This window comes from Rhineura floridana, chromosome 18 (genome assembly GCF_030035675.1).
Source record: "Rhineura floridana isolate rRhiFlo1 chromosome 18, rRhiFlo1.hap2, whole genome shotgun sequence".
Classification (NCBI taxonomy): Eukaryota; Metazoa; Chordata; class Lepidosauria; order Squamata; family Rhineuridae; genus Rhineura; species Rhineura floridana.
In genome coordinates this window covers 10,902,490-10,915,699 of record NC_084497.1, presented here as the reverse complement: position 1 = coordinate 10,915,699, position 13,210 = coordinate 10,902,490, and the positions used below count along the sequence as shown (strand labels likewise).

The 13,210-nt window shown below is 49.8% G+C and overlaps 1 protein-coding gene across 2 annotated transcripts in view; it reads right to left on the bottom strand.

Moving 5' to 3' along the window:
• Positions 1–11,817, bottom strand: part of ARHGEF18 (Rho/Rac guanine nucleotide exchange factor 18) — a 78,261-nt gene extending 66,444 nt beyond the window's left edge. For both annotated transcript variants that reach the window (XM_061601351.1, XM_061601352.1), the window contains exon 1: positions 11,591–11,817. In XM_061601351.1, the coding sequence (XP_061457335.1) occupies positions 11,591–11,687 (97 nt within the window). In that variant the 5' untranslated portion in view covers positions 11,688–11,817. The remainder of the gene's footprint in view (positions 1–11,590) is intronic.
• Positions 11,818–13,210: the final 1,393 nt, after the last annotated feature.

The window sequence follows — 13,210 nt, the reverse complement described above, 5'->3', positions numbered from 1 at the left end:
TGTCAGCAAAGACCCCCTCAAAGATCCACAGTGTGCAAGAGACTCCCTGGTCTTCCCACTCAGTTCCTGCTTGCACTGGCTCAGAGTCTCCCACACCAAACACAGCCCCTTTAACAGGCCCACATTGCGTTGGATGCCCCCATTCCCATCCTCTCTGAACAGAGGAGAGATGCAAAGAGCTTCTCCCTGAGAGTGAGCATACCGGGGGCTGATGCAACAGCCTATCCTCCCTCGTTGATGGGTGGGGGGCAAGCCCACACTATTCAGTGGCCCCATCTCATTTTCTGCTCTTGTAGATGTGGCAGTCATAGAATCGTAGAGTTGGAAGGGGCCTATGAGGCCATTGAGTCCAACCATATGCTCGATGCAGGAATCCAGTCATTATGCCACGCCCCCATGGCAACCATTTTGTGACTGGCACTCATGGCATATTTCTCAAAAGTCCAGCTGTGCTCACTGGCCCAAAAAGGTCGGCTCAGTTAAGCGCCTCCTTACTGCCGCCATCACTTTACTCCTGTGTCGTGAACCATGCTGGTGTGGTGTCCTCTGGGGAAAGCAGGGTACGAAACATCGCTCCACGGGGATGGTCTTTCCCCCAGGAAAGCCGAGCCAAGGAAACTCATTTTCACCAAGGAGGTTAAAGAATCCTGATGGTCTTGTGCTGAGAAGTCTGTCCGTAGGCTTCATGTCACTAAGATGAAGACTTCAGAGTAGGAGTTGTTGACGTTCTTCTCTTTTCTTGGAGTCTTCATTTGCCACCCCAGGTCTTGGAAGACTCGCCTTGATCCAGGACTGGGCTGGGGCCACTTTGTTCTCTTGAGGGCCTCCATTCCTTGGCCACCCCTTTACCCTCTCTCTTCCTGCCCACCTCATGGGCTGTCAGGGGGAACAGATGGCTGGAGCACCCGTAGAGGACTTTCTGCCACCCTCTTGTTCTCTTCTCCCTCCCCCGGGAGGGGCAAAGTGCTCTTGCCAAGGGTCTGAATGGATCCCGTGTGAGAAAGCTGTCGAAACCGTCAGCTGAGGGCTGACGCGTGCCCCACATCTGATTGATCGCAGGCCTCAAGCCTTGCCAGGCTTCTCTGAATTCACTGGCCAAAGAGGAAGGGCCTCCACCTCTTCCCTAGCAGCCCTGCCTAGCAAGGGGTGACTTGTGCAAAACTCAAGCTGAATTTCCCCCCCTCCCCAGATGATTAGAAAATGCATAGGCAATTTTTTGGGGGTGGGCTCATCATTGCTCCTGTTTCAGGGGACACTCATACCTGGGGAGGGGGGCAATTTTGCTGCCCAAGCTTTCCCAGACCCTCATCGTTCATCCCCAAACCTGACCCCCTTCTCCCCCTCCCCCTGAAGCTCCAACCTTAACACACGATAAATCAGACCCCGTAAACTGTGGAATATGGCCATGCGCAGGAGCGGCTCCCATGGCGAGAGCACCCAAGGCTGTGGAGAGACCATTTTAGGCAATGTGGGAACTCTGGTCTCTCTCATTCTCTCTCTCTCTCCCCCCCCCCCCGCCGCGACACTCATTTTTGCTTGTCTGCTGTGCTTGGCAGCGTTAATTCCCAGGTAGTACCATGGAGAGAGACTGTGCAAAAACTCAAGAATGGAAGAGGGGTGTTTTGAGAGGAGGTGGGGAACCATTCCTCTTTCTAGCAAAGCACGGGAGTTTAGCAATGGGCTTTGCGTTTAATTTGATTAAAGCTGAATCTTTCAAATCTGAACTTTCCGAAACAATATGACAAGTGAAACACAGCAATCCGTCCAAATTTGCACTTATCTTAATTTTGCAATGCAATTCTCCAACCAACCAATGATTACAAAAATGCACATTATGAGGGGAAAGTGTACATAAAAATGAATGAAATGAATGAAAATAACATTAAAATGCATTATATTAGGATAGCTTGCAAAAATGTTCACATTAAGCAAGACTGCATACCAAAATGTGTTTATTAGGAGAAATGCAGACTAAAAGGAGGATTAAAAAAAAATTAAAACACAAGTTACTGCAGAAACGTGGAGAAGGGAATTTAAGATTGGAGAAACGGGAAAATGAGAGTCCCAAAATTGACAGATCCTTCCATTCCGATGAGAGGTCACCTCTGGCCTCACTCACAGGAGAGGGGGGGTCGCCTCCATTTCGCGGGAGGGATTCAAGTGCATGCCAGAAATTTAGGTTTGCACATTTAAAGTGGATTAAAGCATTCTGACACGCAAGTGCAACAATCCCACTTAAAAAAAGAGAACTTTTTGGAAATAAATGCATAGAAAAGTATGGGATGGATAGGAAGACACAAACAATCTGCATGCAAATCAGAACGAATGCTCGTTGTTAGACAACCTCCCAGCGAATAAAATCAGAACAAATCCTCAATAAAGACCAGGCAGAGGGTGCTTCCAGACTGTTGCAGTTTTGCCAGCAGGAATCAATCACCAACGAACGCAGATGGGACAATCAGTGTCAACTGGGAGCTCTTGCAATACAAAACCTGTTTCTCCCAAAAGATCTGACTTTTTGCCTTAAGGAAACTGACGGGAGAAACACCTTGGCAAGCAATCCTTTGACACAACACCATCTAACCTCCCTGCAAGCAAATCAGAATGAGGACTCATTCAACAGCTGGTGCCATTGAATCTCCCTACAAGCAAATCAGGATAAAGAGGTTGTCTGGAAGTGCCCAGTCGGCACAGTCCTTAACCAAAATGGAGACAATAGTCAAGAAATCAGAAGAAGGCTAGGACCAGGGAGGGCAGCTAGGAGAGAACTAGAAAAGGTCCTCAAATGCAAAGATGTATCACTGAACACTAAAGTCAGGATCATTCAGACCGTGGTATTCCCGATCTCTATGTATGGATGTGAAAGTTGGACAGTGAAAAAAGCAGATAAGAGAAAAATCAACCCATTTGAAATGTGGTGCTGGAGGAGAGCTTTGCAGATACCAAGGACTGTGAAAAAGACAAACAATTGGGTGTCAAAACAAATTAAACTAGAAGCTAAAATGTTGAAACTGAGGTTATCCTACTTTGGACACATCATGAGAAGACATGATTCACTAGAAAAGACCATAATGCCGGGAAAAACAGAAGGGAGTAGAAAAAGAGGAAGGCCAAACAAGGGATGGATTGATTCCATATAGGAAGCCACAGACATGACCTTACAAGATCTGAGCAGGGTGGTTCATGACAGATGCTCTTGGAGGTCGCTGATTCATAGGGTCGCCATAAGTTGTGATTGACTTGAAGGCACATAACAACAACAACAACTGGAAGCACCCAGAGTCCAACCATTTCTCTGTGTGTCCCACCTGAGGGAGGTGCAGAGGGTGGCCACATGAGAACAGGTCCTTTCAGTGATGCCCCCCACCTACGGAATGCTCTGCCTAGGGAGACACGTCTGGTGTAGCCCATCCCTGTCACCCTTTAGGCACCAAGCTAAAACCTTTTTGTTGACCCAGACTTCTGGGAATCACCTTGCCTCCAACGGTGATATTTATCTTTGAGTGGAGTGGGTAGGATTGCTGGGTGAGCTGGATATAAAAGGCTGGATGAGCGTCTTATACATTTGCATTGTTCATTGTTTGAATTACTTAAAAACTTTTTAAAGTGTTGGATTTTATCTTGCCAAGTCACTTTGAGACTTCTTTTGTAAAAAGCGACGGCTAAAAAGTGACTTTTGTAAAAAGTGACAGCTGCCCTAGCCTCCTTCTGGGAGGAAGGGTGGGATATAAATTTAATAAATAAATAAATAAAATATAATCAATATAATAAATCAGCACCACTACCGCATAAGCTTTGTTCAAGCAAATCAGGATGAATGTTCAATAAAAAGGTTGTCAGGAACAACCCAATAATGGAGAGTTTCGCTGCTCTCTGGATTCAAGGGCTCTGGGCTCATGTGGGCTCTGATTCTCCAGGTACTAGCCAAAAAACAAAAAAAAAAATGTGCCCCTCCAAACATCCTTTTTATTTTGCATTCATGATCATTTGTGCTCATGATGTTATTGGGGCATTTATACACAATACCACTTTCAATACTGTGTTTCGGGGTGGATATACTGCCTCATTTCCAATTGGTGCATGCCCCCTAACTTTTCAATGACATCCTGTAACTTTGCATACTACATAATATTATAGGGTTTATTCCCCACCCCACCTCACACACACACTTTTGTTGCACCATAGGACAAGAGTGCCCCTCAAGTTGTCGATAATGTGATAACAACTGGGGAGCATCACTGAACATCGCTAATAAAGCAGAATGATTTGTGGACGCCCCAGTATAAATCCACCACTAATATGCTATTATTGTGTCAATGACAGGTTGCAGGATACGCCCTCCCAAAGTCTGGAGGCGCCCAGAGACCCAACAGGGAAGAAGGGGCTAGCTTTCCTCTCGGAGAGGAGTTGCCCCATTGCTAGCTTCCTTGTCCCGGGCTACCAAGGGTGGCCCTCCTTACCACGGAACAAGGTTAAACACGAGGACTGCTGAAGAGCTCTCCTGGGGCAGCTGCTTCCTCTCACGAGGCTTGGTATTTGTAAGTCTGTCAGATCCACTCGTTTTTTTAATTTCACTTTATGAATCGTTTCCAACAAAACATCCCAAAGCAATTAACAATAAAAACATTTATTTTAAAAAGCATCAACAATAGGCTTCTGGAATGGGCCCTTGCAGAAGAGCAGAAGCGATCGCTCAAACCGGAGCTGGCCAGTCACAACCCAACATCCTGAAGGGTAGGGACGTGGGGACATCCGTGGCCCTCCTGGTGTGGCTGGACTCCACCTCTCAGCTGCCAGCATGGCCAATGGTCAGGGATGAAGGGCACTGTTGTCCAGCAATATCCAAGGCTGCACCCTGCAGATGTTACTGGACTACATCACCCATAATGATCTCCAACTCTGATCTAAGAAGAGGCATCCCCCTTTCTCAGGAGGAAATGCCTCTTCTAAATAGAGGCATTCCTCCATTGCTTGCATGCAGAGAGGCCCTACTGAGTAGCGAAGGCTGCTTCTCAGAGCAAGGCTGGCGGGACATCTGGGGCTCACCAGGTGTTGCTGGACTCCACCTTGCATCATCCTGGACCATTGCCCATCCTGGCTGCTGCGGCTGCCGGGAGCACTAGCGTACAGCAAATTCAGAAATGTGAGGTCCCTTCATGACAGTCACAAGCACACCCCTCCTCTTCCCTTTTATTGCAGCTGGGCTGTGAATGAGATCCTTGCTAATGCCTTCTACCATAAAAACAGGCATCCCTGGGAGCCAATCAGCATGAAAGGGGAGAGTGTTAGCTACTGAGAAGAGTCTTCTCGGAAGCATGTTCAAACATTCCCCTTTCACGCCGATTGGCTCATAGGATGCTGGAGACATAAAGACCCTGCTCCCAAAAAAGTAAGGGCTCCAAGACCCCTTGAAAGACCAGACTGGCTGGGAGTTGTAGTCTAGCAACATCAGGGGGGGGGGTGTCATAGATGTTTCCCCATCCTAAGAGGCATTTGTGTCTCTCAGAAGGGAGTGCCTCTTATAAAGAGAGACATTCCTCCATCTCTCATTTGCAGGAAGGAATGCTGCTTTTTAGACCAAGGATGGGGGAACATCTGCGGCCCTCCAGAAGTTGCTGGACTCCCAACTCCCATCCTCCTCTGTGACTGTTGGCCATGAGCCCTGCTGGGAGCTGCAGAAGTATACCAGGTTGGCTGCCCCTGATGTAGAGGGGGGGCCCTCCCTGTGGTGCCCCTGAGAAGTTCCCCTCGACAGAGAAGGCCTTAAGCAAGGTGCAGAAGGAGAGGCCCTGGGCTTGGAGACTGCGGGCCCCTTGCCCCAACGTCAGGGACCTCAAGGGCCACTTCCCTAGCCTGAGGAGAGGACAAAGGCTCCTAGTGGCTACTGGTGGCGATGGGTGTGTTTCCCCCCTACTCTCGGGGGCAGCGTGCCTGGAAGGCCAGTGGCTGGGCATCCCAAGGGGGGGAGAGAGCGGCTGTTGCACTTCCCCGTGGTTGCCCACTGTGAGAAAACAGCGCTGGGCTAGCGGGGGGCCCTTTGGCCTGATCTGGAGGAAGGACTGTTCGGCTTTTCTTCTGAGGCTTAGACCGATCCATGGAGGAGCATAAGGCTATCAGTGGCTAGTAGCCACAATGGCTCCGTCCAGCCTCCACTCTTGAGGCACTAAATGCCTCTGAACATCAGTCACTGGGAATTGCAGGGGGGGGGGCTGTTGCACTCCGGTCCTGCCCCAGGGCTTCAGCCTCTGGCTGTGGGGACAGGACAGGGGGCTAGAGGGACCCCCTTGGCCTGAGCCGGCAGCTGGGGACATTCAGCAGGTTCTGGATCCTACACGTTGCGCTCCCAATGGGAAGCCGTAAAAGGTTACGGCTGCAGCACATCAGCAGCTCATTCCCAAAGGCCAGGAAGCCAGCCACAGCGGGTGCCACTTGGCCAGAAAAGTAACGTTTTAGGTCACGAGAGAAATAAATAAAAGGGAACCTTCCTTATCCTCAGCCACAACCTCAGCAGCAGATTTATACCGAGTCAGGCTCAGTATTGCGCACACTGACTGGCAGCAGCTCTCCCGGGTTTCAGGGAGAGGATATCCCCAGCCCCATCTGGAGAGGCTGTCGGGGTCCCCGGGACCTTCTGCATGCAAAGCAGGGCCCTGAGCCCTGAGCTACAGCCGTTGCCTTGAGAGGGGCAGAAGAAGGCGAAGTCAGGATTTTGCAAGGGAGGGCAGCCCCTCAGGGCTCCCGCCTGCTTAGGGAAGCCAGCCCTGGCAGCACCCACTCCTTTTGGGGGGAGGGGCTCAACAGGCACTCCCCAATCCTGGCTCTGCCTTCAGCACACTTTTTGAGCCACTTTGGCTCTGCCCGGTGGCCACAGCAATCCCCCTCCCTGAGACTTATGGGCCCATTGGCCTCACCGAAAAAAAGTCCTTTGCGCCCCCTCCCTGGAGACAGTCAGTCGAGGTGCGGGCGGGTCCAAGCAACTGTAGCCAAGCCAGATGTGCAGCTGCCATGAAGCCCTGACAGAGGCCAGAGGGAGGAAAGCAGGAAGAACAGAGCCAAATGTTGATGCTAGGTCCACTTTCTCCCTCCGGGTCCTCTGGAGGGCTTGCAAGGGCAGCGTGCACACAGAGCCACCCCCAAGGGCCTCCCCCCTTTGGTGTGGCCCTTTCGCCAGGGTTACCTCGTTTGAAGGACCATCTTTTCATCCATCGCTTGGAGAAAGACGGCCAGGAGTGGTTGAGGAGCGAGTCAGCCATGTGGGGGAAAGATGGTCTCTGGCGTCTGGCTGTGCAAGGGAGAGGAAAGGAGAGGAGGCCGGTCCTTGTGTGTAGGGGGGGAGAGAGGCAGAACGGAGGAGTGGCAGAGAGGAGGCAAGCAAGGACTTTGTCAAAGACATCAGCTGATGGGAGGAGGAGGAGGGCAGGAGGGACTGGCCTTTGGCACCCGCTCTCTGGCACACGCCAGCCAGCCAGCAGCAACACCCTCTGTCTCAGCCAGAGCCAAAAGGAATCTTTGCAGGGGCAAACCTTCACTCTCCCTTCCCGGCACTTGCGTGCGCCCGGGTTACCAGCCTTATAATTAAATCCCGCACCCCCTTGAGCATTGCCAATGGAGGGGAGCATTTCAGAATAAAGCAACATTTAGGGAACCAAGACTTAGCATTGCACTAACATTAACTCAAAGTCTTTTGGGGAGGGGGGGAATGTTAATGTTTCCTTTTAAATTTGTGAAGGTAGGAATACAAGAAGATGCCTTGCACTGACTCACAACATTTGTCCATCTAACGCAGTATTGACTCCACTGGCAGCGGCTGTCCAGGTTTCAGTCAGGGACAATCCCAGCCCTAACTGGAGACGCTGGGCCCTTCTGCATGCAAAGCAGGTGCTCTGACACTGAGCTACAGTCCTTCCAGTAAAAAAAAAGAAAGGACAAAGAGTAAGAGTAAGATTCTAGTCCTCAGGGTTCTGATTAACGGGCTAATTTGAAAAGGAACAGAGGAGGCTGCCTTGTATCCAGTTAGACCACTGGTCCATCAGCAGCTCCCTGAGGTTTCAGGCAGCAGTTCACAGCCCTACCTGGCTATGCCGGGGATTGCACCCGGGGGTCTCTCACTGAGCAAGGGCCCTTGATCATCATGCAACCCAGAGCAAGAGGCCTCAGGGTCTGCCTCTCCATGCTTTGACCTGTCAATGTCCCTTCGCTTTTGTAGGGTCAGGAGGTGTCAAGAGCCACCTCGAAGCCAAGGGGCTATTTTAAAATGCCTCTTATCTTTTGGCCAGGGAGGCGAAGGGCCAGGCTGTCCCGTTCACTGCTGCTGTCCTCTTCCAATGCCCCTAGCAGACGCTTGGGACGGAAAAGGGCTCCCATCTCATTTTTTGGAATAGTCTCTCTCTCTCCCAAAGGGGCATTTTTGTAGGCTGCATTTAGTTCAGGGTGCAGCAAGGCTTCTTTGAGACTAAGGCAGTCGGTGAACATGGAAGACGGTGCTGGGAGGCTCACAAGGGCAAATGTGCCTCTGTGCCTGAACTAACGTTTGCAGGAAGGGAGTCAGAGAAGAACTGGTGACAAGAAATGCATTTCGAGGCTTTATGGATAAAATAAAATCTGACAAATTGCCGGGTGCAAATGGCTACCACCCAGAGTTCTCAAATAACTCCAATGTAGGATTGCTGATCTTCTAACAAGAATATAACACCAAAAGGGATCTGTTTTTTTGGGGGGGGGATCCTGGAAATGACAGATCAGTTAAGGTGCTGGACTACAACCTGGGAGACCAGGGTTCGAATCCCCACACAGCCCTGAAGCTCCCTGGGTGACCTTGGGCCAGTCACAGCCCTGAAGCTCCCTGGGTGACCTTGGGCCAGTCACTGCCTCTCAGCCTCAGAGGGAGGCAATAGTAAACCCCTTCTGAATACTGCTTACCATGAAAACCCTCTTCATAGGGTCGCCATAAGTTAGAAATGACATGAAGGCAGTCCATTTCCATTTTAGCTTAACATCTGTTCCAGGAAAACAAGGTATTTGTTAAAGATAAAATAACAAAGCCTACAGAAGAGTTAGCCTTGCTTAAGCAGAACCAGCATGGCTTCTGCAAATATAAGTCCTGTTTTACTAATCTGATGGGAGTTCTTTGAGAGCGTCAACAAGCATATAGATAGTAGATCAGGAATTGGTGAAGTAGTAGCAAGCAGAGAGCAGGAATAAATGGAGAGTTTCCCAGTGGAGGGATATAGAAAAGAGAGTCCCCCAAGGAGCGGTTATTGGGACCTCCTGTGCTTTTTAACTTGTTCATAAACGATCTAGAGTTAGGGGTGAGCAGTGAGGTGGTGAATGCTAATGATACTAAATTATTCAGGGTTGTTAAAAAAAACAGACTTGAAGGAAGGCCATTTCCATTCCAAAGAAGAAAGCACAAAAGCGGGACTACAGCTGAACATCAAAAAGACTAAAGTAATGACAAGAAAAGAGTTATGTAACTTTAAAGTTGACAACAAAGACATTGAATTTGTCAAGGATGATCAATACCTTGGCACAGTAACCAAAATGGAGACAACAGTCAAGAAATCAGAAGAAGGCTAGGACTGGGGAGGGCAGCTGTGAGAGAACTAGAAAAGGTCCTCAAATGCAAAGATGTATCACTGAACACCAAAGTCAAGATCATTCAGACCATGGTATTCCTGATCTCTATGTACGGATGTGAAAGTTGGACAGCGAAAAAAGTGGATAAGAGAAAAATCAACTCATTTGAAATGTGGTGTCGGAGGAGAGCTTTGCAGATACCGTGGACAATAATTGGGTGTTAGAACAAATTAAACCAGAACTATCACTAGAAGCTAAAATGATGAAACTGAGGTTATCATACTTTGGACACAGAAGACATGATTCACTAGAAAAGACCATAATGCTGGGAAAAACAGAAGGGAGTAGAAAAAGAGGAAGGCCAAGCAAGAGATGGATTGATTCCATAAAGGAAGCCACAGATCTGAACTTACAAGATCTGAGCAGGGTGGTTCATGACAGATGCTCTTGGAAGTCGCTGATTCACAGGGTCGCCATAAGTCGTAATCGACTTGAAGGCACGTAACAACAATAAAAACAGAAGTATAGTTTCTAAATAGCATGATGTACTAGTTCCCCTCTATTCCACACACTGGTTATGCCTCATCTTGAGCACTACATCCAGTTTTGGACACCATACTTTAAGAAGGGTGCAGACAAGCTGGAACTGGTTCAGAGGAGGGCAACAAAATATGTAATATGTTTTTATACCTTTTTAAAAAAAAAAAACGGTATGTTTTATACCTTTTTTTAAAGATGTTTTGAAAGTTTTTTTAATGTTTTGAAAGATGTTTTGTTTTAATATATTTTAAAGTTTGCTTTTATGATGTTTCAAGGTGTTTTTAGAGCTTTTGTTTGCCGCCCTGGGATATAAATGAAATAATAAATAAATAAATAAACGAGGATGATCAGGGGACTGGAAACAAAGCCCTATGAGGAGGGACTGAATGAAATGGGCATGTTTAGCCTTGAGAAGAGAAGACTGAGGGGAGATAGGATAGCACTCTTCAAATACATGAAAGGTTGTCACTCAGAGGAGGGCCGGGATCTCGATCGTCCCAGAGCGCAAGACACGGAATAATGGGCTCAAGTTACAGGAAGCCAGATTTTGGCTGACCATCAGGAAAAACTTCCTAACTGTTAAAGCGGTGCAACAGTGGTACCAATTACTTGGTTGTGGTGGACTCTCCAACCCTGGGGACATTCAAGAGGCACTGTTGGGCATGCTTTAATCTGGATTCCTGCATTGAGCAGGAGGTTGGACTACCCCTTCCAACTCTATGACTCTATAACATCTGGGGACCCAAAGGTTGGGAAAGGCTGTATTGCACACAAAAGATGGAAGAATGCCTCTTTCAAGAAGAGGCATCCCCTCCTGAGAGCAGTGGGAAACCTGGAGCCCTCCAGATATCTTCAGACTGTAACTCCCATCAGCAGCCCCAGCCATGCTCCTATCAGCCCCAGCATCAGGTGGCTGATGGGAGTTGTAGTCCCAAGATATCCGGAGGGGACCAGGTTGTGGGGCGGTTGCTCTGTGCAGGCAGAATTGTGCCCAGTTGCTCACTAAGCTCACATATCTAGTCAAGATGTTGAGTCCCTTTAAGCTCAATGGGACTGACTTCCGGGTAAGTATGTGCAACCGCAGTAGCAGGTGCAGCCAACGTGGTGCCCTCAGGATCTGCCTTGCCAGGCTTGGGAAGAAACATTGCCTCACCAGCCAGGACGCACAACGAGATGCCCCAGGGTGGTGCTGGCGCTGATCCATTAGGAAAAGAAAGCCCCTTTACATAGCGAGGGAACTTTGGTTACGGGCCACCTCAATCACTATGAAGTGAGTGAGAAGTTTCCAAATCTCTTGCAATGCAAAAAACATTAAAAGATGGAGGGGGAAGGAAGAGAAGAAAGCCCAGATCCAAGTTAACCTTTTTGGTAGTGGTGGGGGATTTCCACATTTTGTGTTTCCAAAGCAGTCTTTTTCGTTTGCATTTGCTCTGGTGAGCCCAGTTCAGCCTGCAAAACATCTCACCCGCCTTACCTTCCTCCCTTGAAGACAAAACCGCAGGGCTTCCCCTATGAGGACCAGAAGCATCTTTTTCTCCTTCTCCGCAAAGCCCCTTTTCTGCTTTGGACATCCAGCAGCTCCAGCCTGAAGAAGAGTTGCGTCCTGCTGAACCCAGAAGCTTGCCTCCCTGCTGGGGAGAATGGCTCTTTCACCCCCTGCCTCTTCTCTGCAGTGGCTCCCTCTGCCTTGATGTTGCTGCCACCTCCTCCTCCGCAGAGGACCCTCCCTTGCAAGAAAGGCAGCCAGCCGGCCAGCTTGCTTGTCCTGTTGTGGCAGCTGGTTCAAAATCCGCCTCTTCCTCTTTTCTCAAAAAAACACCCTCTCGCTTCTCTGGAAGCTGGTCCTGCCCTGCCCCTCCCTCCCCCTCTTTTGTGGGGCTCAGAAGAGCAGCAGTGCCGTGGTACATCCAGAAGTGTGTGTGGGGGGGTCCCTTCACGTTAGTCACAGCCACACCCCTCCCCCTTTTGCTGCTGGTTTGAGAATGAGATCCTTGTTAATGCTTTCTCCCACAACAACAGATGTCCCCAAGAGCCCATAAGCATGAAAGGGGAGAGTGTTGACTACTGAGAAGAGCCTTCCCAGTGGCTGGCTGACATTCTTCTGCTCTGATTGGCTCCAGCCAGCAGGGAAGGATAAGGAAGCATGTTAGAAGACTCTTCCCAGTGGCTAACACATTCCCCTTCCATGCTGATTGGCTGATAGGATGCTGGAGACATTGGGACCCTGCTCCCAAACAAGTAAGGGGTCTAAGACCCCCCCAAGACCCTACTACACCCCTGCAGGAGAGGCTCCTCAAACGCCTCTTAGCTTGTTAGAAGTTCTTGCCAAGCAGAGTGCTTCCTCCCCCCTTCCTCCCCCCCCTGCACTCTTGCCATTTGGAGGGTGGGAAAGAAAGGGCCAGGGGGTCAAAAGCAGCCACAGGGGTCACTCATCATCACTGCAGGTGAAAGCTTGATTATGGGAATGAAAGATGCTATAGCTGGCCCGCCACATATAGGGTGGACAGAGCAGGGGTAGGAAAGCTTTCCAGCCCAAGGGCCGCATGCCCTTCTGGGCAGCCTCACAGGGGCCGCCTGCCAGTGGATGCAGCAACTGATGTCAGGTTTACATTTGTACAGCAGGCTTCCTCCTGCCCCCTCTGTCTGACATCCGGGCAGCAAGAGGCGTGGCCAGTGTCCGAGGACACATTTGCTACCAGGCTAAAACACTCGAGGAAGGCGCAGAGCAGGGCCAGTGGGGTGGGTAGCCTGGGGACTGTCCTGAGGGCCACTTTCTGTCCCCAGGGCCAGGGGTTCCTCCTGAGCCCTGAGATAAGGCCTCACGACATCCTGACGGAAGAAAGGCCATTGGTGGAACAGCTCAGTGGTGGAACATCTGCCTTGCTTGCAGAAGGTCCCAGGTTAGGTTCCTCTCCCCACAGCCTGAAACCCTGGAGAGTTGCTGCCAGCCTGTGTCGACATTACTGTGCTAGATACACCAAGCATCAGACGGCAGCTACCAATGTGGAACGTAGCCTGAGGCAATGCTGGGGCTCCCCAGAGCGCCTGCAGGCTCCCCAGAGGGCACGGAGAGGCTCCTTCTTCGCCATCTTTT